General features: G+C 51.1%; 1 protein-coding gene across 3 annotated transcripts; it reads left to right on the top strand.

Moving 5' to 3' along the window:
* The first annotated feature begins 16 nt into the window (after positions 1 to 16).
* Positions 17 to 26493, top strand: SFXN2 (sideroflexin 2). Of its 3 annotated transcripts, none has more exons than XR_006292222.1 (12): positions 17 to 434; positions 11144 to 11316; positions 11955 to 12125; positions 15595 to 15693; positions 16837 to 16912; positions 18103 to 18188; positions 19977 to 20037; positions 20506 to 20572; positions 21444 to 21493; positions 22357 to 22406; positions 22998 to 24302; positions 24874 to 24974. XR_006292222.1 is itself a non-coding variant. In XM_043551386.1 (12 exons), exons 1-12 carry the CDS (start codon positions 369 to 371, stop codon positions 24971 to 24973), a joined length of 1047 nt encoding a protein of 348 aa, XP_043407321.1. In that variant the 5' UTR covers positions 354 to 368; the 3' UTR covers positions 24974 to 26493. The 3 variants fall into 3 exon arrangements, 2 of the variants coding, with proteins under 2 accessions (XP_043407322.1, XP_043407321.1); XM_043551386.1 differs by having other exon boundaries at positions 354 to 434; positions 24255 to 24302; positions 24874 to 26493; XM_043551387.1 differs by lacking the exon at positions 24874 to 24974 and having other exon boundaries at positions 19 to 434; positions 22357 to 24301.
* The last annotated feature ends 1367 nt before the right edge of the window (positions 26494 to 27860 follow it).

Below are 27860 nucleotides of genomic sequence, written 5' to 3'. Positions count from 1 at the left end.
TCACTGGACTACACTGATTCTGGATTTGCACACTGCCCAACCTTTCATCCCTCTCCCTTGATTGCATCTCTCTCCTGCCGTTGCTTTGGCCGGTTCCTGCCACTCAGAGGTGGCTGTACATGGGTGGCTCTCCAGGAGCTGTGAAGACGAGGTGGGAGACAACCTGTAGGTGAGGTGCTCTGTAGCTGGCTGGCTGAATGGAAGCCACTGCAGGAGTGGAGCGAAGAGAATGTGGCTGGTGGCTCAAAAGGACTTTGTCTGTTTCCTGCTCCCCAATGTCATCCCCAGCCAGTAGAGCATGGCAGCTGTCTCCTCCCGTTTTGATGCTACACCCCTTCCTTCCATTGAGACCTCTAGACCAGTCAGCAATGTATCCAGGACAACAGCACTGGGCAGCTGCTGAAGTAATTTATGCTGCAGGCCCCGTGGCCCCAGTGGGTGATGCCAGTCCATTTAAAAATGCACCCATGTTGGCACGTGGTAAAATGAGTGCTGTCAAGTGCATTGGTCGGATATGGGTTTGGCATGGGGCGTCCCCACCCCCAGTGACCACTGAAGTTAGCCAGGTTGCCATGTTTTGAGATCGTCTGATAAATGGTAAGTTAGGATTCCCGCTGCTACACTGGAACTATCAGTGACAATGGATCTAGCCACAGGATTTTGGAATTAGTCAGCCACGGGACACGTGCTTCCTGGGATGTCCGAAACTGGACTGCACAGTGCTCTGTGGGGACCGATACTGCTCCAGCGAGGATGGAGAAGAGGAACCGAGAATCCATTTCTCTCTCTCATTCCTGTGATTCCCTGAGGCCCTGCAGTGTGACAGCTCTCCCAGGCGTGGAGTTAGGAACATCTGTTACTAGGAAGTAGTAGATTGTTAGATGCCAAACACCCATAGGTGTGGGTTCCATTGCATAGCTCAAAGGAGGGCTTAGACTAGACATAGTCTGTGTCGGAAATGGATCTGGAGAAACATTCATTTAAAACATAACACGGCTCCATGGATGATCCCCAACGCTGCCACTGTCTGGCTGTGTGACCTTTGTCTGTAAAATGGGGAGAGCAAAACTTGCTTCTCATTGTCGACTGCAGGGAGATCTGCAGGTGGGAAAAGCTGTGTGGGTGTCAAGTCTTCTATTTTGCTTTGTAAAATCTGAGAGCAGATCACTGCCCTATTCCTTTCGTGAGCCTTGTCAATCATTTCAAGGTTCAAGTGCTAATGTGTAGGGATCCCTTTAACATGCCATGAAACTCTCAGCCAGTCGCAGTCAGTTACCTGGCTACTTTAAAGCCAAGCAATAACTTAATTCTAAAATAAATAGTATATGCCTAGGTGGCATCCTCAAGATAAGAGCTAGCAGCTTGGATTGGGCTCAAGGTTAATCCGTTCTTAAACCTACGAGCTTGGGGTGCGTTGTGTTTAAGTTCTCCCATTCCTATCACTTCATCTTTGCCAGTAGAGAAAGTGGTACCGCGGGCTTAATTTGTCTTGTAAGTGGTGATTCTACAGGGGCAGCAGAATCCTTCCAATCCAAAGGATCCTCATATTGCTCCTCTTCTGAATTGGGCCATCAGGGTCACCCCCTTCCCCGAATATCAATACTTGGCTATTTCATATGGCTTTTCTCATCTTCAGAGCATTGCACAAACATCAATTCAACCTGGCAAGGCTGGTAAGTTTAATGATCCTCGTTAAGATGACGGGAAACAGTGAGGTACAGAAAGTTTAAGAGGGCCCATACGTTTGTGTTGGAGTCATAATGTTAGAGAGAGAAATACTACCTGAAATTGTCATTGTAGGAGACTTTAACTTCCTGAGTATAGACTGGAGAGCAAATGCTTCTGACAGTTATTCCTGGATGTGATCACTTGCAGATTTTTAGTTGGTAACTAAGGTTTTTTATTTCAAAAGGGCAGATCTTGGGGGAATTAAGTGAAGTTAACTGACCTGAAAAGCTCAGGGATTTCAATGTGCAGGACGGGCTTGGAATTTTTTTTAAGTCTTAAGGTACAAATTCCACATCGTTTTTGCATCCCAGCATGGGGGAGAAAAACTTGTGGAGAAGCTCTCCAGTTCTAGGTGGTTGAAGAACCAGCTCAGAAAGGATATTAGGAGTAAACAGAGCCTACGAGAACAAGAGAAAGAGATTGATCAGCAAACAAAAGCTCCATGTTGGTGTTGAAAGCGTAGGGAGAAAGTGAAACTCACCAAAAGTAGTTAGACCTTGCAAATGACATTAAAACAAATAGTAAAAGATGCTTTGGCTATATAAATAAAAAGAGCAAGAAAAGAAGTGGGGTTGCCATGCAGCGATGATGGGGTAGAAATTAAGTGTACACTAGGTATGGTCCAAAACTTTGCCTCAGTTTTTAGCAGGGCCGGGGATGGAGAACATGGGGTGACAAAGGCAGGATGATTAGTGTGAATGAGCATCTGGAAATGGAAATAACCACATCTGAGGTAGGAAGCAAAGCTCAAAGAGTTTAACGTGTTCTGGTTGGGGACCCAGATAATCGTCATTCCAGAACACTGAAAGAATGGACACTTGAAACTGGAAGTCCAGTAGCAAGGATTTTTAATACATCTATCAAATTAGGTGTGGTAGAATATGAATGGAGAATAGCAAACATAGTGTCTATATTTAACAAAGTGGGCGGGTGGGGGAACTGATCTGGGAAACTATAGACCCATTAGTCTGAGCTCAGCAGTATGCAAGGCTTTGGAACAAATTTTGAAGGAACAAAAAATTAACAACATAGAGGTCAAGGGAAAATGCGATGAAATGCAACACAGGGTTACCAAAAATAGTGCTGGATGAACCTGATATTTCTTTAAGTAAGGGAAATGATTATTTTAGATGGGAAATTCGGTAGATCTAATCTATTTGGATGTCAATAAAGCATTTGATACAACGCCACAGGAAATTATTAGTTAAACTGGACAAGATGAGGATTAGTACAAAATTGTAAAATGTGTAAAGAACTCACTAAAGGGGAGATGGCAATGGGCGGTGCTGAAGGACTGTCGGGCTGGAGGGAGGTTTCTAGTGGAGTTCCTCAAGGTTCGTTCTTTCGTCTAATCTTTAATATTTTCGTTCATGACCCGGGCATGAAAAGTAGGAGTGAGCTAGTGAAATCTACTGAAAACTCAAAATTGGGAAGCACCGTCAATATAGCAGAAGAACTGGATGATCTAGAAGACTGGAGTAATATTAAATGTTATCCCATTTCTAGTACAAAATGCAAGGTCATGCACTGAGGGTCTAATAACTTCTGCTATCAACTGAGGGCTCTGCAGTTGAAAGTGACAGAGAGAGACCTGGGTGTATTCATTGATCACAGGAGGACTACGAGCTACCATTGTGATGTGGCTGTGAAAAAGGCAAATGCAATGCTAGGAGGTATGCCCGTAGCGATGGGAAAGTATTAATACCATTGCACTGGGCAGGCCTCATCTGAAAAACCAATCCAATTCTGCTCACCCACGTTCCAATTTCAATTCCTCTTTTTTTGAACAGGTCCAGATCCAGGAGGTCCCTTCCAGGCCTATGTCACTATGATTAGAACTCTGGCTTTCCTAGCTCCTAGGCCAGTACTGCAACGATTGCTGGCTCTCTAGAATACAACAATGAGAATACTTGGCATTTATCAGCCAACAAGCTCAGAAGTTGCCCATCTTGCAGATTTTTCTTTAGAATGTCTGTCTTCTTGTGGGGTTTGATAACGACAAACCTACTGAGTCCATTAACCAACCTGAAGGATCTTGTACACACTACAGGCCAAATAATTCCATATCCAGGGAAGTTATAAAGTCCACCAAGAATGGAGGAAGTTTGCAGTATTTACATAAGAACTTAAGAATGGCCATACTGGGTCAGACCAAAGGTCCATCCAGCCCAATATCCTGTCTGCCGACAGTGGCCAATGCCAGGTGCTCCAGAGGGAGTGAACCTAACAAGTAGTGATCTAGTGATCTCTCTTCTGCCATCCATCTCCACCCTCTGACAAACAGAGGCCAGGGACACCATTCCTTACCCATCCTGGCTAATAGCCATTAATGGACTTAGCCTCCATGAATTTATTCAGTTCTCTTTTAAACCCTGTTATAGTCCTTGCCTTCACAACCTCCTCAGGCAAGGAGTTCCACAGGTTGACTGTGCGCTGAGTGGAGAAGAACTTCCTTTTATTTGTTTTAAACCTGCTACCCATTAATTTCATTTGGTGGCCCCTAGTTCTTATGTTATGGGAACAAGTAAATAACTTTTCCTTATTCACTTTCTGCACACCACTCATGATTTTATAGTCCTCTATCATATCCCCCCCTTAGTTTCTTCTTTTCCAAGCTGAAAAGTCCTAGCCTCTTTAATCTCTCCTCATATGGGACCTGTTCCAAACCCCTAATCATTTTAGTTGCCCTTTTCTGAACCTTTTCTAATGCCACTATATCTTTTTGGGGATGAGGGGACCACATCTGTACGCAGTATTCAAGATGTGGGCGTACCATGGATTTATATAAAGGCAATAAGATATTCTCTGTCTTATTCCCTTTTTTAAATGATTCCTAACATCCAGTTTGCTTTTTGAATTGTCGCTGCACGCTGCATGGATGTCTTCAGAGAACTATCCACAATGACTCCAAGATCTTTCTCCTGATTAGCTGTAGCTAAATTAGCCCCCATCATATTGGGGGAAAAAATAACCCCAACTATACATACAATGTGCATTACTTTACATTTATCCACGTTAAATTTCATTTGCCATTTTGTTGCCCAATCACTTAGTTTTGTGAGATCTGTTTGAAGTTCTTCACAGTCTGCTTTGGTCTTAACTATCTTGAGCAGTGTAGTATCATCTGCAAACTTTGCCACCTCACTGTTTATAAACGGAGTGCACCGCTGGGCTAAAAGTCTCTGGCATAGGCCCGGGATCAAAGAAGTTACGAGCTCTGTTAGCACAGACTGCAAATTGCCCAAGCAAAATACCTTCAGCTGTCTCCTTTGGCTTTAAAAACACAGGGAAATTAATTGCAAAAAAGTGGTCTTGACCCAACACTAAACTTACAGTATCAAGTGCTCAGAAGGCCTGTGCTATACAGGGGGTCAGACTAGATGGTCACAGTGGTCCCTTCTGTCCTTGGAATCTATGAAAAAAAGATGACTAGGAATGCCAGGTTACGGCTTCTTCCTCAGTGTTGCTGAAATTCAGTGTCTTAGCTTCCGGTGTTCCTTGTTAAATATAAAACTTAGTAGATTGCTTGCTTGTTAAATCCCCTAGTGAACAAGCAGGATGTGCAATGTGCCAAAGATAACGTCCTAAGAGCAGCATTAACTTCTCCTGAAGTCTGAAAGCTTGAAAGTCTTTGATTAATTAGATAGTGTCCATGAAGGATGTAGAATGTGGACAGACCTATTTAAATGAATGCTAAGCATTATCAACCTTAATATTGCAGTAGTGCTAAGTGGGGTTGGGGAGCGTGGTGCACCTGATGGCGTGATGTAAGGAAATAGTGTGTTGGTAAAGGCTGCGCTATGAATTCACTCTCCTGCTGGGTAGCTAGGTGGCTCTGTTCCTGGCAGCAGGACAGAAATCTCTCTTTAAGGCAGAATGTATTTTTCAGGTGAACTTCCAGAGGGTTCCAATCCAGAATTCCAGCAGCTTTGGACTTCTCCAGGAGTTTATCAGTGGGGTTTAAAAAAAAAATCCCAAATAAAGTGCCAGTGGGCAAAGCATCTGAAACCTCCGCTATCCTGCAACATCAGAGCTTGGCTGACATTGGGCCAGGCTGGCTCAGGGGAACGGTTATGGGGCAAGGAGCTCTTCTCATTGTAGGTTGCTGGTTCAGTTCGAGTCCAGATGGGAAGGCAAAGGTCATGATGGCTGCGTGGTAGCCTCCATACAGGTTTCAGAGTAACAGCCGTGTTAGTCTGTATTTGCAAAAAGAAAAGGAGGACTTGTGGCACCTTAGAGACTAACCAGTTTATTTGAGCATGAGCTTTCGTGAGCTACAGCTCACTTCATCGGATGCATAGCATATCGTGGAAACTGCAGAAGACATTATATACACACAGAGACCATGAAACAAAACTTCCTCCCACCCCACTCTCCTGCTGGTAACAGCTTATCTAAAGTGATCATCAAGTAGAGCCATTTCCAGCACAAATCCCAGCCCATCCCTCTTTGAAACCTCTCTTTATAATGCGCATGATAATCAAGGTGGGTCATTTCCAGCACTAATCCAGGTTTTCTCACCCCCCCCCCCACGCACACACACACCCCCCTCCAAAAACCACACACACAAACTCACTCTCCTGCTGGCAATAACTTATCTTACAATGTGCACAGCAATAATCCAAGTTTAACCAGAACGTCTTGGGGGGGGTTTGTAGGAAAAAAACAAGGGGAGATAGGCTACCTTGCATAATGACTTAGCCACTCCCAGTCTCTATTCAAGCCCAAATTAATAGTATCCAATTTGCAAATGAATTCCAATTCAGCAGTTTCTCACTGGAGTCTGGTTTTGAAGTTTTTTTGCTTTAAGATAGCGACCCTCATGTCTGTGATTGCGTGACCAGAGAGATTGAAGTGTTCTCCGACTGGTTTATGAATGTTATAATTCTTGACATCTGATTTGTGTCCATTTATTCTTTTACGTAGAGACTGTCCAGTTTGACCAATGTACATGGCAGAGGGGCATTGCTGGCACATGATGGCATATATCACATTGGTGGATGTGCAGGTGAACGAGCCTCTGATAGTGTGGCTGATGTTGTTAGGCCCTGTGATGGTGTCCCCTGAATAGATATGTGGGCACAGTTGGCAACGGGCTTTGTTGCAAGGATAGGTTCCTGAGTTAGTGGTTCTGTTGTGTGGTATGTGGTTGTTGGTGAGTATTCGCTTCAGGTTGGGGGGCTGTCTGTAGGCAAGGACTGGCCTTTCTCCCAAGATTTGTGAGAGTGTTGGGTCATCCTTTAGGATAGGTTGTAGATCCTTAATAATGCATTGGAGGGGTTTTAGTTGGGGGCTGAAGGTGACGGCTAGTGGCGTTCTGTTATTTTCTTTGTTAGGCCTGTCCTGTAGTAGGTGACTTCTGGGAACTCTTCTGGCTCTATCAATCTGTTTCTTCACTTCCGCAGGTGGGTATTGTAGTTGTAAGAATGCTTGATAGAGATCTTGTAGGTGTTTGTCTCTGTCTGAGGGGTTGGAGCAAATGCGGTTGTATCGCAGAGCTTGGCTGTAGACGATGGATCGTGTGGTGTGGTCAGGGTGAAAGCTGGAGGCATGTAGGTAGGAATAGCGGTCAGTAGGTTTCCGGTATAGGGTGGTGTTGATGTGACCATCGTTTATTAGCACTGTAGTGTCCAGGAAGTGGATCTCTTGTGTGGACTGGACCAGGCTGAGGTTGATGGTGGGATTGGATTATTACTGTGCACATTGTAAGATAAGTTATTGCCAGCAGGAGAGTGAGTTTGTGTGTGTGGTTTTTGGAGGGGGGTGTGTGTGGGGGGGGGGGTGAGAAAACCTGGATTAGTGCTGGAAATGACCCACCTTGATTATCATGCGCATTATAAAGAGAGGTTTCAAAGAGGGATGGGCTGGGATTTGTGCTGGAAATGGCTCTACTTGATGATCACTTTAGATAAGCTGTTACCAGCAGGAGAGTGGGGTGGGAGGAAGTTTTGTTTCATGGTCTCTGTGTGTATATAATGTCTTCTGCAGTTTCCACGATATGCTATGCATCCGATGAAGTGAGCTGTAGCTCACGAAAGCTCATGCTCAAATAAACTGGTTAGTCTCTAAGGTGCCACAAGTACTCCTTTTCTTTTAGCCTCCATACAATGAGCTATGGGATCCTAGTACAGTTCCTAGGGAGCAGGTGTCAGTTGTAACACCACCACCCCCCCCAACCCCCCCGCCAGAGTTGGAAGGTCAGAGCAGAGAGGGCCGGGATTGAGGAGCCCAGACACTGAGCCTGGCAATGTTGCTAACTCCACATAGCAGGAAGTCACCAGACAGATCTTGAAAAGTCACTAGATGTAGCTGTTGAAGCACTCAAAAGGAGTCAAAAATGGCACTAAACAAAATTTCCAGAGTATTCAACAGAGAAATATATACACAGGCACATGTGTGTGTGCGTGCGCCCAGGCGAGTATAGTCACAATCATTCACAAGCAGCTCTACAGTGTTGTTAAAATCCATTCCATGCTCTTCTTACTACATTCTGGTGGACACCAAGTCAATATTACGTCTCCATTGAGCATGTCCTTGGAAGGAATCGCATTCCAGGGCTTCTTGGGCTGAGATCACTGTAATCTGCAGGGGAGGAAAAGAAGTTTGTGGAGGCTAATTAAATACTTTGCTAAAGCCAGGGGCACTTTGGAGAGAGTAGCACATTAGCCAGGGCTTGTTTTTAGCCACATGTGTTCTTTCTTGCTGTTCCATAGTAGCTAACACACCCTGTGATACAGGGGAAGATGGCTAATGGAGCTGGCAGAGCAGGGGGAGGCAGGTTAGCCAGCCGGGAGAGCCGCACAGATGGAAGGTGGGGTGGGAGGAGAGAGGGCCATGTGCCCCAATGGAGCGGGGGCACCAGGCCTCCAGGGAGGAAGCCTTTACTATAGGATCAAAGGTGGAGCTAACTTGATTTTTGGCTCCCCTTTACTTCTTCCCCTGGCTTGGCCTGGGGTTTGCTGCCTAGCTGTTTTCAGAAATTGAACCCTGGAAGCAGGGGGAAGGGTCCGGCTAGTGGATTTTTATTTTTAAATCTACTTTCTTGGCTCCCTGCAGGGCCAAGCTCAGGTCAGGCGAATGCCCTCTTACCCCTGGCTCTGGGCTCCCCCTTTCACTAACCTGTTGGCTCAAATCCATGCTGGCAAGAAAGTGGGGCTTGGCTGAAATTAACCAATCCCAGCCGCCCTGGGCTGCAGTGGGATGAGGATATTTTGCAGGTTTAGATATGCCCAGTGCTTAATTTGTGATGAAAGAGGGGCCAGGGCTCAGCTACTCTCAGTCCCAGCAAGCTCCAGCACAAATTAAGCACTGCCAAACGTGTCGGATAGATAGGAAGGATGCTCTGCATTGGGGCTAATGAATATTTTCCCTTCTTAATCTGGTGTGTTTCATTTATAAAGCAATGCCACGTTATCACGACTATGGGGTTTTTGTTTGTTTGTTGTGCTTTTAATTGCAGCAATTTGATCCAGAGGGGAAGAGGAAGGTTTACAACCCCCCGCTGTATGAACTTTGCTGTTTGCCTAATTGAGAGTCCAATTTCCACCCATTTAAGGGGGCCTGGCTGCAAGGACAGAACCTCCCCTGGCTCTCATTAAATGTTCTCCCCCTCTCCGAGCCTATTCAGCAAAGGGCTTAAGGTTTGTACTTGAGCCAGTGGGCCTCTGCTCATTGGGAAGGGTGCTCTGTACGCTGCAGCCCAGGTCGGTGAATTTCAGCCCAGCCTCCCTTTCTTGCCAGCCTGGATTTGAGCCGACAGGTTAGTGAAAGGGGGAGCCCAGAGCCAGGGGTAAGAGGGCATTTGCCTGACGTGAGCTCGGCCCTGCAGGGAGCCAAGAAAGTAGGTTAAAAACAAAAATCCACTAGCCGGACCCTTTCCCCCTGCTTCCAGGGTTCGATTTCTGAAAACAACTAGGCAGCTAACCCCAGGCCAAGCCAGGGGAAGAAGTAAAGGGGAACTGAAATCAAGTTATTTCCACCTTTGAACCTGAAGTAAGGGCTTCCTCCCTGGAGGCACATTGGGGCACATGGCCCTGTCTCCTCCCACCCCACCTTCCATCCCTGCGGCTCTCCTGGCTGGCTGACCTGCCTCCCGCACACAGCCTGCTTTATTAGCCGTCTTCCCCTGCATCACAGGCCATGCTACCTACTATGGAGCGGTGAGAAAGAACATTTAGGTAAAAACAAGCCCTGGCTAATGTGCTGCTCTCTCCAAAGTGCCCCTGGCTTTAGCAAAGTATTTAATTAGCTTCCACGAACTTCTTTTCCTTGCCTGCAGATTACAGTGATCTCAGCCCAAGCAGCCCTGGAATGCGATTCCTTCCAAGGACATGCTCAGTTGAGACGTAATGACGTTGATGTGGTGTCCACCAGAATGTAGTAAGAAGAGCACGGAATGAATTGTATTAATGCTATCAAGCTGCTTGTGAATGATTTTGTGACCATTCATATTGGTGACTTCTTTCTCTGAAAGTCACCGTAATTGGCAGTAAAAGTCGCTAAATTTGTCACTGGTCACTTTGATACTTATTTTCTAGCTAGGGAAACAAAAAAGTCCCTAAATCTGATGACAAAGTAGTTAAATTGGCAACTAACTTAAGCTGCCATTTTGAGGGTGGTTTGAGTGAGGTGCACCTAGGCTCGTTCATTTCACATAGGCCACTGAACAGCTATTGGCTGGATAAAAGCTTCAGGTTGCCGCCAGTCTGGGACTGACTAAGACTGGTGACCTGAGGATGTAAGCCACCATCTTCTGCCCGTGTCATGCGTCACTGTCCCCTATGACCTCTTCAGGCCGCTGAGATCAGCTGCGATACCTGAGCTGATGTTATGGTGTGGAAAACTAGACTACATAATTATCTGTATTGTGGTGGGACCCAGAAACCTCCAGCCCACTGTGCTAGTAGGTGCCTTGCAGATACACAGGACAGAGACCATCCCTGCCTTGAGGAGCTGATGCCCTAAGTAGAGGTAGAAATGTTTCTTGGCATCCCGTTCTCCCCCAGTGGTATCGTGTGCGCTGAGCATGCCCAAGGCTAAATAAGGGATGTCCGGCAATGAGCGTGTGAGCTCATGCACCTCTCCAAGAATGAAGCTGGCTTCTGAATGGCCAGCGGCTTCAGTGATGCTTGAGCCAGAACCAGGTGGTGGCCAGGCCCTGCACCACTATCTTTGCTTAGAAAGGCAGTTTGGGCTAGTGGATTGAGCAACTCCTGAGGCCTGCCCTAACACTCACTGGGTTTTCTTCCTGGCCCTGGGAAGAAGGATCTTCTCCCGCATTTGCTCACCAGGCCATTTCATGGAGAAGTGCTGGCTGTGAAGGCCGATTACATGGCAATACTCTGGTACAGGAACCTTGGGGAGGTTAGGGGAAGGTTTCCTCTTAAAAGTTCTCCCCTTTCTCTTTCCCCTCCAGATCCCCGCTAAAACGATGATCAGGCTGACCAATTTTAGCATTGACGCCCCACGCTGGGACCAGAACACTTTTGTGGGGCGCCTAAAGCATTTCTTCAACATCACAGACCCGCGGACGGTGCTGGTGTCGGAACATGAGCTGGACAGGGCTAAGGCGCTGGTGGAAAGCTGCAGGTAAATGGCCAGGCGGCCATTGGATCTGAATGAAGGTAGAAGGCTGTTTGCAGCCTGCCTTTGTTATATGTGGGGGGTAAACCCCTGTGGTGAGGAAAGCTTCCCTCTCTGTTCAGCAGTGGTATCTTCACCACAAGGGGGTGACATAGTAGCATGTGCTTGAGCAGACAGTACATTTGGTCCAGCAGAGAGCAGTAGCCACCCCATGCCAGCCAGTAGATTGCATGTGCTCAGCCCCAGGGGTTGGGATCAGGGAGGCATCTCACATTGCTCAGCAGAGTCTTTGGTTTCTTAAGGATCTGCACGAACAGGCCCCATAAGGAGTTCTCATGCAGCCCTTCCGGGTAGGTAAGGTGGTGATGGTATCTGGACATCCTAGAGGTGGTGGGGCTGGAGAGCAGGGGTCTTGCGTAGTGCGGGGATACTGAGGAGGTTATGGAGAATATGGATGCTCCCCTTTCAGCGCATATACCAAAAGCATCCTTGCCCCTAGATGAGCCGTGCTCACCTAAGCTAATTCTGTAGGCACTCTGCAGGCATGGCAGTATGTGAAGGCTGGAGATTGGCAGGAGTCTGATACTAGGTGGGGATGGTGAGCTGACAAACTCCCAGGACATTGCTCTTTCTACTACCTGCAGGGCTGGGCTGGTACCCCCGGGAACCAGCCAGGAACAGCTGTTCTACGCCAAGAAGCTCTACGACTCTGCGTTCCACCCAGACTCTGGCGAGAAGATGAACCTGATTGGGAGGATGTCATTTCAGGTGCCCGGGGGAATGGCCATCACTGGCTTCATGCTGCAGTTTTACAGGTCAGGGGCTGCAGGGGAGCAGCAAGAGACCCTTTCCCAGTCCCCTTTAAAGCTGTCCCTGTTAGGCTGAGCAGGGAATTGACTGCAGTGAGTTGCAGGAAGCCACGTCAGACCGGATGGATTAGCTCCCTCCTGGTGGCGAAGGGCAGGGGGACAGACTCAGCAGCACCGTGGATTCTAATATCAATCCCACCAGCGTGGATGCCATGGTAATGGGCATGGCATAAACACCTAGATAGAAGGGAGATGCAAGGGCTGGGCCTGTGATGTGACAAACATGAAAAGAAACCTGATCTTCTATCTCTGAGCCTTTCTGACCACTCAGTGCAGCATCCTCCTCGACTATTAACATGACTGGGACCTTTAAACCATGTGGGAAAGGTAATTTTCCCAGGGTGTCCAGTCCAGTCCCATGTTTGATATGACCCCTGACCTGAAACACTGGTGATCTTCATGCAGGGAAGCAGATGGGCCTACTCTTCATAGGCTGCTAGAATGTTATTTACAGGTTGTATTCCTTGCACTATGTGCCTGCCCTCGACCTTGGGGCTAGCCTCTCAGTCCTCCCTCTCCTCTCCGTATAGTTGTCACCTGATCTAGAGATTGTGTATTAATTATATTGATTACTTAAGAATTCCCTATCAACACTCCCGAGATCAGGCCCAGTAGTATTAAAATTACCATTCAGTTGGGAACCCCAATGTGCGCGGTTGCAACACTCACTCTTAGGAAATACCTTCTGTATTTCTACTAGTTTTATTAACACAGTGAAGTTGCAAACACTCCGTCCCAGCACGGTAGATGGAGATAATACAGAAAGGGCGTCTGAGCATCTGTATACTCCCACCGTCCTTTGCAGAAGGACTTAGAGTGTTCGTTCGTCCTCACCCTCAGTGTCACCAGTGGTCGTCATCCTGGCATCTCCCACGCGTTACATCTCCCCAAGGTGTACGGGCCGGGACACAACTTTTATAATGTGTTATGCTGACGCCGCTGTGCTTAACGCATGTTCAGGAGGGCTTTCTTTGTATTTCCTTGCCCTACTAATGTGGGGGTGCCCTTCTCCCATAGGTTACCCTTTCATTTACTTCAAGCTTATTAGTATAGATGCCAATTAGTTACCATGGCATTCTTGGGGTCAGACAGCCCTCCGTGGTGTCATATCTTATGATCTAGGTCTATTCCTAGTTAACTGCTTATGCTAAGTCTTTGGGGCTGTATGCCTTGTTTAGCTAAACTATTTTCTTACAGGACTGAGGCCTGCAAGATCGTTACTTCACTGCATTAACTTAGGCCTATGCCTGAATACCTGCACCGATAGCTACGCAGTCCAGGCTTGTGCCAAACCCCCACAGCTTCCTCCTCCGCCATGTTTTGAAATTCCGGCCCTTCTACCCAGCCCCGGGAGCTTAAACGTGGTCACCATAGAAACCCTGAGCTCGTGGAGGAAACGTGTCCTTGCTCTGAGGTTACAGCAAGTGAAATTACTTGTCACCATTTCTGCTAATTCATCTTTTTTTTGTTGGGGTTATTAATTTCAAAAGGGAGGGAAAGGTAAACTGGTCAATTTCACTGTCCTGCCTTCTGATCAGTTTCGCTGTGGGGTTCCAGCAGGACAGGGCTGGGTTGGTGTCTGCAACCTGGCAGGGAAATGCTAAAACCCAGCACAAAGACACCTTTTTTAAAAAAGGCCTGCTAACATTTCTGTTTCATTAGATTTAAATCTTTCCTCTCTGTCCCGGCCTCTAATACATCCAAGTATTTGTGCAAAAAATGAGCCCTTTGCCCAGTTGAAACCTCATCTGTCCTTTGCTTCACTGGCATGTTTTTCTTCTTTATCTTATTAACCGATTCTGCTGTTGATTAAAAACCCTTTAATTATTAACCCAAAGCCAGTCCTGGGCTCTTACTGCTCTTTTTTTTTAAACTTGCCTCTCCTGGTTCCTTTGTATCCTCTGAAATCCCGGATCCCACCTCTCCCAGCGAGTCCCATTGTTGAAGAGAGACAGTTCCTAATCTGTAGCACAATGTTTCCTTTCTCACTCTTGGAAAAACCTCTCCTTCTCTGGTGTGTGTCAGTGGAATTAAAAGGTGCCCCCATGTTTGCCTTCCTCTGTGTCCCTCCTATGCCGTTCGACGAGAATGTTCTCTAGGGACTGATCCTGGCCTGACTCCAGATGATGGACCAAAGCTGGGATTTTTTGCAGCTCTACTGTAGAGTCAGATGCTGGCGGGTTGGTTTGCTCTCCTCTGGGAGGAGCCTGACAAGACCTCCTCACTAGCAAGGGGAGGAGCAAAAAGGCATTTAGCTCCTCCTCTTTTCTAAACTCATATTGCCATTGGCTACCTGGATTGCGAATCCCTCGGTAGTGACCAATCGGATTAATGAAGGTGGAGTCTCCCTTTGCCTGAGCAATAAACTGTTTGGCTCAGGATACTCTCAGCCATTATCTTTATCCCCTTCCTGGCCTTTAAAGGGCTGAGCTTCCTGTCCTCAACTGGTCTGTGAAAGAGCCTCTCATCTCTTTCCCCCTCTGCCCACAGATCCCTAGGTGCTTTTCAGACAGTAAAGTCATGCTGGCAACCCGAGTGAGACAAGGAACGAATCCCCTCTGCCCCCATTTGACAGATGGGTAAATTGAGATGCAGGGAGTGGGAAGCCTGAGGAGTGCCCAAGGGTCACTGACGGAGCTGAGGATCTCTGCCAGGATCCTTAGTCCCACCCACATGCCGTCACCACAGACCGTCCTTCCCTTCAAAGGGGTAGGGACACGCCAGGCTGTGGAGCAGAACTCGGCCAGGTTGATGTGGTGCCTGGTGGAGTGAGTGGCCAGGGGGAGGAGCCCACCACAGCCTCGCCCCTAGGCTCAGCACAGCTCGGCAGGAATGAACAAATCCCCCAGGAGCCCTCCCTGCCTAGCTGAGAGCCCAGGCCCACTGCTTGGCCACCTTGCTGCTCTAGTGGGAGGCAACATGGCTCTGTGGAGTGGTAGCCAGGACTCCTGGGTTCATTTCCCAGTGGGACCGCAGGCAGGTAACTGTGCCTCGGTTTCCTTCTTGGCAAAATAGGGGTGATGTTTGTTTGCGCGCACACACACACTCTCACTCTTTCTTTCTCAAGCCCTCTCAGGACAGGTGGGGAGGGGTTGGGTGTGTGTTGTCTTCTGTCCCCCAAAGACTGTCCCCATCTGACTCCAGACTGGCAGTGCCTGCAGCTGCAGTGGGGTCTGGGTGTCTTGTGTGTATCGCCCCCAGTGTTTATCCTTCCTGAGCGTCCCTGCCAACCCCTGACAGCAGGGTGGCTGGGGGGATGGGGCTACATTGCTGCTGTGAGAGGTGGACACCGACCGCAGCCTGTAGCAGTTCCCCAGCCCTGGGAAGGGGCGAGCTCAGCCCTCCGACTCGGTGCTTTGGCAGGCGGCGGGAGGGCAGAACGCACAGACTGAGCTCTGGTGTCTCCCTCTGACAGGTCGGTCCCGGCGGTGGTTTTCTGGCAGTGGGTGAACCAGTCGTTCAACGCCTTGGTGAACTACACCAACAGGAACGCGGCCTGCCCCATCTCGCTCACGTGAGTATCTACCCCGCGCCATCCCAGGGCCTGCTGGGCTTCGCAACCAGGTATCCGCCCTGTCGCCGGGAGAGGAAATGCCCTGTTGGGAGCAATCCTGCCATTCCTCCCCGGGCCCTGGGTGAGATGGGCTCCTGACTGGTCCATGGAGTCTCTAGGCTGTCTCTGAATAGGCGGCAGCTGAGGGGCTGTGGCACTGGTGACTTGGCATAGCGCTCCTGCTGCCATGCCCAGGATCACCCCCGGGGCAGAATCTAAAGGCACATGAGGCTGGAGGCTGCCTGGCTTAGATTTCTGGACCTGAGTCTTTTGACCTCACTGAAGAGCTGTCGCTCCCATGGGCCCCTAGACGCGTCCCCCTCCCCAGGCTCTGTGTTAGCAGGAGTTTGTTAGAGGTGACCAGCTGGGGAACGCTAGGCCCTGAGGCCTTCATCCCACCTGGGTAGATATGCTGAGTTGCAGGAGAGCTGGAGTGGACCAGGCATTGCAGTCACCAAGGTCCATTCCTCTCTGTGTGGACAGCAATCTGCCCTGGTGTCCTTGGCCAACACGTCCTCTCTTTGCATCGCAGAGCAGCATTGTGTGCACCAGGTGGCTGCTGCCCTCTACCCCAGAGGTGGCTGCGTGTCTTTGGAAGGTTACTAACTGCAGGAGCTGCCTAAATCTGCATGTGCCAAGGAGGAGAGTTTGGGCATGTAATGAGCCACAGGATTTAGCTCCTTAAGAAGAATATTCTGACTTTCCATAGAGGGTCAGAAAGCGTGTTACCAACATCGAGAGACGTAATATCAACCCATTTCACAGATGTGGAAACTGGGGCACGGGGAGATTAACTGAGCTGGGAACAGAACCCTGTTTCTTCACCTCACAGTCCTGTGCCTTACCCACGAGGCCGCACTTCCTGCGTTCTCTCCCCCAAGTGGAAACGTTCCAAGGGTGTGAACCGCAGCCCTTTGGGAGCTCCATGTGGGACTTCCAGGAGCCAGTCCTGAACCTGTCTGGGGGAGTCCTCAGGATGTTCCCCTCTCGCCCCCCAGCTTCTCTCAGGGGACAGGCGCTTGTTCAGGCAACCTCTGGGACTTGCTGAGTTATGTGTTATCTCCCCCTCCTCTCCCCTCCCCCCCCCCGTAAATTACTGTCTAGGCAAATCGGAGTGGCTTACGTGTCTGCCACCAGCACAGCCCTGGTGACTGCAGTGGGACTCAACCTGTACACCAAGGTACCGTGGGGGGGCTCTGCTGTGTGTTCGTGCGGTGGGGAAGACACCGTGGAGCGGGGGTATCTGAGGAGGGCATGGGTGCAGTGGGAGAGGCTCTCTGCTTGCAAACCAGGGGACTTGCCTTCAAGGGTGGCTCCACTGCTTGTCAGATCCGCTTCTCCGATGGTGCCACTAAGACACAGGTCCCCGCTGGGGCCCGCTCAGCCGTGCCCCCCCCCGCCCCTTTAGCGGAGTAGCTTCCCTGTGTACGTGGACGCCACCGGCGTGTCGGGCAGCTGAAGACTGTTGCAATCGAGCGTAAGCCAGCCCCAGGCTGAATACAGAAGCGAACCTGCAGCTGCTCCGTGTTCTCCCCAAAGGCTTTCTGCAGGAGCGTCCGTTCCATGGACAAGCTGCTGACTCAACAGCCCCTTTAAAGGTCCAGAGATTTGGCATCCAACCTACACAGCAGGGGTCCTGGACTTTTCCTGTCCACTCCTTTCCCATACTAGGCCCTTCCTCCCTCCCATTTAATAACACGGGGGTCACGACCCTGATGCCTAGTTGTGATGCACATGCCCCAGTTCCTTGTCCGAAGCACCCTTGCAACTACGCCCTAGCATACAGCCATGCTGGGACCATCTCTCCCTCCCTGTGAAGATACCAGCAGGTTTCTGGGTAGGTCCTTGTGCCCAAACCCATCTCATTAGGATCTGGCTCCCATGCTCCTTGCGAGGCCTTTGGTGCTGATCTTCCCAGCCCTGTTGATGCGTTCGGCAGTACTCCAGCACGAGCCCCAGGTGCAGCCGGACACAGATACCAGCTGGCCAGGCTGTTGTCACACAGGGCAGTGGGTTGAATAAGGGAACTGGGTCTTAGGACTTTTTTCCGCCTGATTTAGCGGCTGGGTCTGATTTGGGTGAAAGGTGCCAGCTGATGGCCCTGCAGGTTGGAGGGTTTCAGTGAAGGCCTGGCCCATGCGGCAGTGAGCAAGCTTCCCCTACACATCTGCTTCTGAGAGTCTGTCCTGGCCTTGGGGCTCAGTCCCCGAGAGTCACTCGCTCCTCCCTGCTGAGGGCGCCAGTTCTCACGCTGTGTGTTGGGCTGCTGGCTTCCTGCTGGCCCAGCAACTCCTCTCACCTAGGGGATGCTGAAGGCCGTTCCAGGACTGTTGTGATGGCCGTGCTCACCTCGGTCTCTTTCGTTCCTAGAGAGCTCCGCCCCTCATGGCACGCTGGGTCCCATTCGCAGCCGTAGCTGCCGCCAACTGCGTGAACATCCCCATGATGAGGCAACAGTAAGTCTGTCTGTGTTCTCCAGGGATGTGCTCCGGCCTGTGGCACCTTGCCCACAGCCAGACAAGGATGTGGCATCTTGAACCACAGGCAGAGGTGACTTTTGTAATGAGGAGAGAGGCCGTGTTAACCAGTGGTTGGAGCCTAGATCTGAGAGTCAGGACTCCTGGGCTCTGTTCTTGTCTATCACTGGCTTGCTGTGAGGGCAGGTGGCTTCCCCTCTCTCAGCCTCAGTTTCCCCGTTGGCGTGCTGGGGGTGATGGTACTCAGCTAGGTTGTTAATATTTGGACAGCTCTTGACACCGTACGAAGCTTGATGTACACGCTGGATATTCTTCCCAAAAGCCAGCACCTGCCTATGTGCCTAAGAGAGCCGCCCCCACGTTCTAAACTCTCAGCAGGACCAACAAAATCTCAGTGGCAAAACCCGCTTTTCCTCTGGAGGGTTTTTCAGTTGCCCTCCAGCATTTGGAGAGGCTGGTGGGCCCGGGGTATAGCAGAGCTGTCATCACCCTCCCACCGTGTTCCTGTGAGATGGGTAGGTGCTATTTCCAGCAGCCTCCCATAGGTGGCAGCATTGCACAAGCCGTTCATTTCCACCCCCCACCCCACCCCACTCCGCCGTTTCATGGCCGGAGAAGGGCAGCCCTGGTGTTTAGCGATTAAATCCTGCACCGGGATGCTGGAGAGCCGGTTACCTGATCTCCCTGCCAGAGATTTAGTGGGACACATTTTCTGAATCATGTATTAAAACACTGACAGGCGAGTCTTGCTAGGGGAGGTGGCAACTGCTTTATTCTGATTAATTTGGCAGCAGAGTGGTGGGCCAGGAGTGGATATAGACCAACACAAAGTGGTCTATATGGGTAGAAACAGGCCGGCGCAGTATAGGGGAAGTGTCACGCGGAAGCATCAGGCGTTGGCCGCTGTCTGAGGAAGAAGCCCGGAGTTGATGGGCCGGGAGTCTTAGTCACCATGGTAAAACTCTACTTCCTCTGAATGATCATAGATTCCAAGGCCAGGAGGGAGCCCTGTGATCCGCAAATGTGACCTCCTGGGTAACGCAGGCCAGGGACCCTCCCCGAAATAATTCCTGTTTGAATTACGGTAGCACCTTTCAGTAGGGTGCAGGGAAGGGGCACCAGTTGTGCCAGACAAGCTGGGTGGGAGCTGTCCGTGCCGTGCTCTGTCTAGCTGAGGTTGTTGCGGGTAATGCCAGCCTGGGGTGCTGCTCCAGCCCAGGGAAACAGATGATAAATGAGGGAGCCACAGGTGATTTAGGGGAGGGAACATTGTAGCACCCAGGGACCCCAGGCATGGGCCGGGACCCCACAGTGGTACGAGCTCTACAAACAGAACAAAAACAGACACTGCAACCCTTCCGCCTTCCTTATCGGCCTTTGTTCGCATGGTTCTCACCCACGTGGCAGAAGGTTTGAAAAGGGCCCAATTCTCCATTGCCACCCTGCCTTATCCCCACTCAGATCAGATGACTGCCCTTCCAGCTGGATAGCATTTTACAGCCACGGTGCACTGGGCTGCATGATGACACCAGGGTCAAGGGCCAAAGCCTAAAAACCTCTGGGGAGCAAATTTTGGAGGTGCCTGCATGGCCTAGAGTTGGGGGGGAGGGGAGGCTGTTGTGCTAAGCCAGGGGGAGGGGAGGTGTGGACCATTCGGCACTGTTGGGGGGAGGTGAGGAAGGCCCACGCTTTTTTCATGCGGGGTATGGACAGGGGTGAGCCAGGAGGCTGGGTTTGAGGCATTCATGGTTCCCTGTCTGTGTTTAGGGAGCTCATTAATGGGATCATGGTGACGGACGAGAAGGACCGTGAGCTGGGCCATTCCAGGGTACGTCGCGGTGCAGGGCAGGGTGGCTGTTACCGATGGGTTCTGATGGCCTGGCTGCTTTGCTTGTGTGGCGCCGAGCCGCCTGAAAACACGTTGAATCTTTTTCCGGGATCACGTCTCCGCGGGAGCTGATGCCGCAGCTGGTGCGGGAATGGGGGTGGGGTGCGGGGCCCTTGAGACAAACTGCAGAAAGGTCTGAGCTCCCAGCCTTGCCGACTTTCTGGTCCTAACTCTGCCATCGTAAGGCCAATCCAGCCATGTTCGCTCACGTTCCCTGGGGCTGGGGCAGGCTGGGGGATGGGACTGGGAGTAGGTGACACAGGTGCTTCAGACCTGGACACCCCCTCTCCCCCAGCGACCCACGGAGGCGTTGGAGCAGCGAGCACGGACCGGCCCAGCTGGCTGCGTTACTGCCCCGTCAGATGTAGCCCTTGGAGAGGCTTGGCTGACGGTTGTTCTTGCTTTCAGGTCGCGGCGGCCAAGGGGATTACCCAGGTGGTGGTCTCCAGGATCGTCATGGCAGCGCCTGGCATGGGTGAGCACCAGCGACACCTCCCCTGCAATCTGTGGGGGAGACGAAGGAGGCAGCCAGCAAGCCCACCAGTGCAGGGGCTAGCGGGAGGCAGGGGAGGGGTAAGACTAGGGCTGGGAGCCTTTTGGGCGCAGAAAGGCTGATGCCTAGGATATGCCAGTGCGTAGAACAGAAGGTTGGGAACTGTTGACGTCTGGGGCCTAGTCCGGGCTCTGACACCCAGACCCTCTGTCTGCCTCAGTTTCCCAATCTGTACAATGGCCAGCGCACCTACCTCTCGGGGTGATTTATTTTGTGTCTGCAGAGTGTGCCTAGACCCTCTGATGGAAGGCAATGTACAGACAGTCCAAATATTGCCTGTTTGGTCTAAAGGACCATTCCCTTCCACTCCAACCCCTGGGGATTTCCCCCCCCACCCTTGTTCTTTATCTCCTCCCCCCTCCATGCACCCTGACGGGGCCCCATGACTCAGCCGCTGGATGGAAATCTTCCCCTAGTCTCAGTGCCGTTCTGGTACCTGCCACCGGGAGGCTCTGCAGAGCAGTAGGAGATGCCCCCTTCCTTTCCCTGCCCTTGGCTCAGAGCAGGGGTGCTTGCTCGGTTCCCCAGTCAGAAGGCAGGCTAGGGCGGGGATGTTGGCCCTCCTGGGTGTAAGCGACTGGCAGTGGGAGCACCGGTGTGGTGGCTCTGATACAAAGCATGTCCCTGGCCATTGGGAGCCAGGCAGGGAGACCTCCAGGGCTCACCTCCCGTGACGGCTTTTTCCTTGTGGTTGGATCTCGCCTTGCTTGGCCCCCGGCTCTTCAGTGAGCTTTGTTGGCAGAGAATGGAGCGGCTGGGCTGATAAAATCTCTCTCTCTCTCTTTCTGGCTAGTTCTTTTGCCGATTCTCATGGAGCGGCTGGAGAAGCTCTCCTTCATGAAGGTGAGTGTTTCAGGAGGCTCTGAGTTCCTCCTCCATCATCCCCACGCAGTGGCGTCCTGTCCACATCCATATCCAGCTCCCCCTTCCTGGTGGTCAGACTTCCCCATGGCCCTGTTACCCCCTCTTTTCTCCCTTTTCCCCCCGGACCCATCTGTAGGGGTTGGGACCTCTTGCTTGTGCTCTTTCCTCAGTTTCCCCCCACCCTTGCTGGCCCTTGTCATAGAATCATAGAATATCCAGGTTGGAAGGGACCTCAGGAGGTCATCTAGTCCAACCCCCAGGACAAATCCCCAACTAAATCATCCCAGCCAGGGCTTTGTCAAGCCTGACCTTGAAAACCTCAAAGGAAGGAGATTCCACCGCCTCCCTGGGTAACCCATTCCAGTATTTCACCACCCTCCTAGTGAAAAAGTTTTTTCCTAACATCCAACCTAAACCTCCCTCACTGCAGCTTGAGACCATTACTCCTTGTCCTGTCATCTGCTACCACTGAGAACAGTCTAGATCCGTCCTCTTTGGAACCCCCTTTCAGGTAGTTGAAAGCAGCTATCAAATGGCCCCTCATCCTTCTCTTCTGCAGACTAAATAATCCCAGTTCCCTCAGCCTCTCCTCATAAATCATGTGCTCCAGCTCCCTTATCATTTTGAGTTATGGGGGCCCACTAGAGCTCCAGATGACCCTAAGGGAGCCCCAGAAAGCATGTGAGTATACGGGATATGAACAAAGGATTTCCCAGACTACCAAGCACCTTGAGCTCTTTGGGGGAAGGCTTCCTTCTCCCCGGGCTGGGTTGGATATTGGCTGTGATAACTTTAGGGATGACGTTCCGGGCTCACATTCTCCTGGGCTGATTTCTTTGCAGAGAATTCAGGTCCTCCACGCACCTTTACAAGTGATGCTGGCCGGGGGCTTGTAAGTATCTTCCTTCCCGAATCACCACCTTTCCTCAGCTCCAGCCTTGCAGCTTTGGGTTCAGAAAAGAGCCGTCTAAAGAACCCAGTCAGCGTGCGGCCTTAACAGGAGCAGACAGCTGGCTCTTTCCAGGCAGGGACTCTGAAAATCTCTTTCTTTTCCCACCTTCTGTCAAGCTCAGAGTCCAGGGCTTCCCTGCCACAGATAAGAACCTCAGTAATAATAATAAATCATTCATGGATTCTCCCAGTGCTCCTTTGAGGCAGGTAATAATTATTACATCCCCATTTCAGAGCTGGCGAAACAGAGACACAAATGTGGGGGGCGGGGGGAGGCAGGGTTTGCGATTTGCCTAGCGCCACAAAGTGAGGCAGAACTAGACAATGGAACCCAGGCATCCTGACGCCATTCCCTGCTCTAACCACTTCCCTCTGTATCACAAGCCCCAACAGCTGGGGAGGAGAAGCTGCTCGCTCCTCTGGTGTAGGGTGCTTGTCACATCCTTAATGGCAGCAGTGAAACTCGGCTGAGTCATATAGGGGGCCGCGCCCCACTTCACTCCAGCACAGCACATGATGATCTCTAATGTAGACAGGCCCCTGCTGAATCCTTGGGTGACTGATCTCCAGAAGTGGAGGAGAAAGAAGCATCAGGAGCAGACCAAGGATCTGCAATGCACTGGGCCCTACTGCCGTGCTGTGGATCAGAGGAAGGGGGAAGGACCCAAGGAGAAGGTGCCCCTTGGTAAAGGTTGAACCCAGGGTCCCTGCTACACTGCAAAGGACTGTCCCTTCCCCAATGGTATTCCCTCTCTTCTGTGTCTAAATCCCCTGGATCCAAGCAATGCTAACTGCTGTGGGCTCTCCTGAGCCCTGTCAGGGACCATCCCCCAGATTCCCGTAGGCCCTTGCTCTCAGAGCCTCCGAGCTTCCCCAGCTTCAGGGGAATCCAGGGGTTGCCAGCACTCTGAAGAATCAGACCTGGAGCAGTTGTGACAGTCAGAAGCGGGAGCAGTCTGGTATTGGGGCCCAACAAGGGGGGTCCTGCCATGCACCAGGGGCTGGGGGCCCAGGCTTCATCCTACTGGGCATGTCCATCCCTCGGCTTCTCCAACCCCCACCGCTGTAGCATGGGAGTGTCTTGTGAAATCAGCCCTGGGTCTCCTGGAGGAAGAGAAGCATTATCCCCATTTTACAGCTGCAGGAGACTGAGGCATGAGACAGATTTGCCCAAGGTCACCTACGCTGGGAGTCTGGGTGTGAGCTGGGAATTTAACCCTGATCTCCGGACTCACCGTTCGGCCACCTTGCTGGAGAGAGCTGCACGGAAGGAAGCTCCAGAGCGAGAAGCTGCTCTGCTGGGCCGAGTGTGGGTGGCCAGTTTGCTGGTGTTTGTATGAGAGTCCACGGCAATGTGCTCACCTACACCTTGGTGTTAATCAGCCGCCGTGGACTTCATCAGCCTGGCTGGGAACTGAACCTTGGCCCCGGCACCAAAGTGACATTCACCAGAGCAATGCTCAGGGTGCTCTATGAGGGTGCGTAGCTAGATCGCTCCACCCAGCACCGAAATTAGCCAGCCACTGTGACCTGGCCACTTAGCTGGTGTGCCACAAGCCACGCTGGGGCCTTTGAGGAGAGGAGGTCGGGAGCGGAACAAGGATTCCCCAGGGCTAGTGCCCCACCTCGTGGGAGCTCGAATGACCGCGAGTGGTCCAGCTCTCAGCTTTGCACCCTCCAGGAGAGGTGACTCTTGCGGGGGCTGTCGGTGTCGCTGAGCGTTGGCTCTTGCTCCGAGAGTGGATGTTTGAGTTTTCACTGGTAACGCTTGGTTTTCTCTGTCCTGCAGCCTCCTATTCATGGTGCCGGTTGCCTGCTCGCTGTTCCCACAGAGATGGTACCAGCCGCGCTCATTCTCCCTCCCTGAGAACCCCTCTCCTGACCTATCCTCTGCATACCCCGGGGGGGCGCAGGCATCTTCTGGAAAGGCCTTGCCTGTCCCTGGGAACTTGGTCATCTTGAGGGCTTGCAGCCAGTGCTGCCCTTCCAAAGGGTTTGACCTGTGCACAGATGCTAATCCCCACGCTGTGCACTCTGTCCTGAGTGGGGAAGGGGGGAGATGAGTCCCCATCTCTGCCTCTTGCACTGAAGTCAGGGCACAGGATGGGGCTGGATTCCCCAGGTCTCTGCTCTCTGCCCCCTGTGCTGGGATCAGGGTGCAGGATGGGGCTGGATTCCCCAGGTCTGTGCACTCTGCTGCCTGCCCTGAGGGCAGGTCATATTAGCTGGTGACTTGCTTCCATGGCCACTGTTAAGATCTGGCTGAGGAAGGCCTGCCTCCTGCCCACCCCACCCCCCCAGCCAGCCAGAGAGAAGGCCGCTCCCAGACCAAGGACACTTCCAACAGGGTCTGGGAGAAGAAGTGCAGAGCAAATCAAAGCCTGACCATCCATCTCCTTTCCCTGCAGCTCTCTGGCGCTGTCTAGCCTGGAGCCGGAGCTCCGAGCCTGCATCCAGGCCACGCATGGGGACTGCGTGCCTTACGTCTATTTTAACAAAGGATTGTAAATCGAGCATCTACCTCGGGAGCCGTCCACGGCCCTGCACCGCGCTCCGTAGGGCCACCTGCAGCTGCAGAGCTGTAATCTGGAGATGGGCTCGGGACATACCAATCAGACCTGGATTCCCCGACCCTGGCTGCCAAATTATTGGGGGTTGGGGGGGAGAGGCAGATCTGGAGGTGACTTCTGGCTCCTCTTTGGTTTAACCCTGTATCTTCTGCTCCCCCAGACAGATTTGGGGCCTGTCTCTGAGTGACTGACACCTGCGGGGGGCGCTACATCTGTTGCACTGGTATTGGCCCGCTAGTGGACAGAATCGGAAATGTGCCCTCTTCAGCAAAGCCGTCACTGGGCACCATAGGTCAACAGACCCCTGGGCCTTAGCAGCGGTTCCTCCTTGTCACTGGCTAATCCAGGGAAGAACACCTCCTGCTGCCTTAACTCCTCCCATTGGGTCTGACCCGCGGGAGGCTGGAACGACCTCGGCGTGCCAGGATCCTGTTCTCTTAGTTGTTGGACTGATGCCACCTGTTGCAAAGTGCCTGAGAACTGGTCTGATTGCTGTAGGTATCCCAGCCAGGTGCCCGGGTCCAGAGCACATGGCTGAAGTCCTGTGCCCCTTTCTCTGTGACAGATTACTGCTCTGTTCCCCTGTTTAGACGGCTCCCTCCCTTGCCCTTGCTCCCCCTGCTTAGCAGGATGGGGGTAGCTGGGGTAATATACACATGGTGCTATCTCTCTTCTGTTCAGGGATGCAGGATGGGCTCTGCCATTCGTGTTGCGGGTCATATACAGTACAGTCGATGCCAGTTTCTGTCCTGTAGCTGTGAACTGAATTCTGCTCTCAGTTAAACAGGTTCCATTATTCCAGCTACACCCCAGATTAAGTGAGGTCAGAATTTGGCCCTGGTCTTTGTTCACCTGCCTTCAGAAGGCACCAGTCTCTTCTGACTAAATAACTAATTAATATGCAACCACAATTGATGTCTTAAACAGCCATGGCCTTTCTGTAAACATGTAGGGCTGGATTCTCAGCATTTGAGCAGTGTAAACAGATAACTGCACGTACAGATTGAGCACTTGCACGCACAAGGACCAGCGTGTTTTGAAAACGTGTCCCTCACCCTCAAGTGTTTAGATGCCAGATTTGTCTTGTTTTACAGTCCATACAATGGAGTGTGAAATGGCCTGATGCTTTTATCCTCTCTCTCTTTTTCTTAAATCCACCATACCATTGCCTGTAATTGGAAGAACCGATGATCACCACTGTTTGTGTAGGTCCTACCCAGCACTCAACACAAGCTACTCTTGGAGCTTTGCTGACATCAGTGCAACTGGGGCACAGAGTGGGGACAAGGTGGGATCTCTGTCAATTTCAACTAACCCCTCTAAGGTGAGGGAGGAAAAATTCAGGATTCACAAGAAACCTGCTGGGTAAGGAAATGTTAGTTGTAAGCTTTTGACTGGGAGAAATTGTTAAAAACAACGGAGAGGGGAAAAAATAAAATCTGAGGATTTTTAAAACTCGCCGACTCTGCTGTTGTGTTTTATGTGGACACTTGCTTTAAAGAGCCTGCAAGGGATGTCTCTGTGTATTTGTGATGGCTGCTGACGTTTTCAGCCTGAAGTGCCTTTCGGTTTGGAGCATTTTGAGGATCTGAATGTTGGGAGTCCAAATTCTGCCCCCACATGAGCATACAAGACCACTCCCTGCACGATTCTGAGGTTCCAATTTGATCCCTGCGAAGCCAATAGAATTACTGAATGGGTGACATTTTGATGGTGCTTCCCACCCAAAGCACTTTACTAACGGATATACAAAGACATCTGTGAGTGTGTGTCTATATCCTTAGGTTTCACTTCACCCAGCACTGAAATGCAACCACCTCCGGGGTGGAACTTGCCAGCTGTTTTGTAGCAAATAGCAGCCCTTCTGTTTTAGGACAGGAACTGAAAAATAATGCCATATCAAAATGCATCAGCAGGGGCAATCTGGGGAGAGACACGGTCAACCTCCCTAGCTGGAATTCAGCACTAGTTTTAGCAACTGGCTGAGACCTTGTCTGCACTAGGACTCCTCTGCTAAGATTTCCATTGTATTGTCATTTATTATTCCTATTTCCATAAGGGTTAGGAGCTCCAAATGTGGACCAGCCCACCAGTGTGCTAGGTGCTGTACAGCCACAGACTAAAAAGTCCCTGCTGCCCTCTAGTGATTCCATGCAATAAGCATCTGGTTACAATTAAGACATTTTAGTTTGTTCTCCAACATTAGATTAAATTGATAGATGGAGTTTTCGTTCTCTTCCCTCAACCCCCAAATGCCATTACTGGGCAGAGTTAAGGTTGCTTGGGGCCCCTAACTTGTCTTTTCATACCTTAACATGATTGGATTTCTTTTAAATTAAGCTTAATGCTGACTTTCCTGGTGTTCTAATGCTCAGTTCTGGGATAATTACAACATCCCTGTGATGTTTTATGCCCTTAAGTTACTGGACTGTATCTCAGCTCCAGCTTTCTCATAATTGGGGGGGGGAGGGGTTGCATGCATCACGGGGTGGGGGAGGGAAGGAATGTGCGTCTTTATTAGCGGGGTGAGGACGTGTGGCTGGGGTGGTGTATTGGGGAAGGGGTAGCTCGAGAGGGTGTCAGGACAATCTGCCATGACAACTGCCCGATAATTTGGTTATTGCTGTGCAAGGGTGAGGACTTAAATCTGTCACGGGGATACGCACACTTAGCAAGTAGTTCCCTGCCGACTGCGTCTCCGCCACACAAGCGCGGCCCGGCAGACTGGCTGCCGTTAGAGGTGCCATCCTCCAGGTGAGACACTGGCCGGCCTCTCTTCTGCCCTTGCCTGCGGAACGCTGCCGGTGGCAATTAGAGAGCCTGGG

This window comes from Chelonia mydas, chromosome 7 (genome assembly GCF_015237465.2).
Source record: "Chelonia mydas isolate rCheMyd1 chromosome 7, rCheMyd1.pri.v2, whole genome shotgun sequence".
NCBI classification, from domain to species: Eukaryota; Metazoa; Chordata; order Testudines; family Cheloniidae; genus Chelonia; species Chelonia mydas.
The sequence above is the reverse complement of the archived record's forward strand: the minus strand, read 5'-3'. Positions and strand labels throughout refer to the sequence as shown.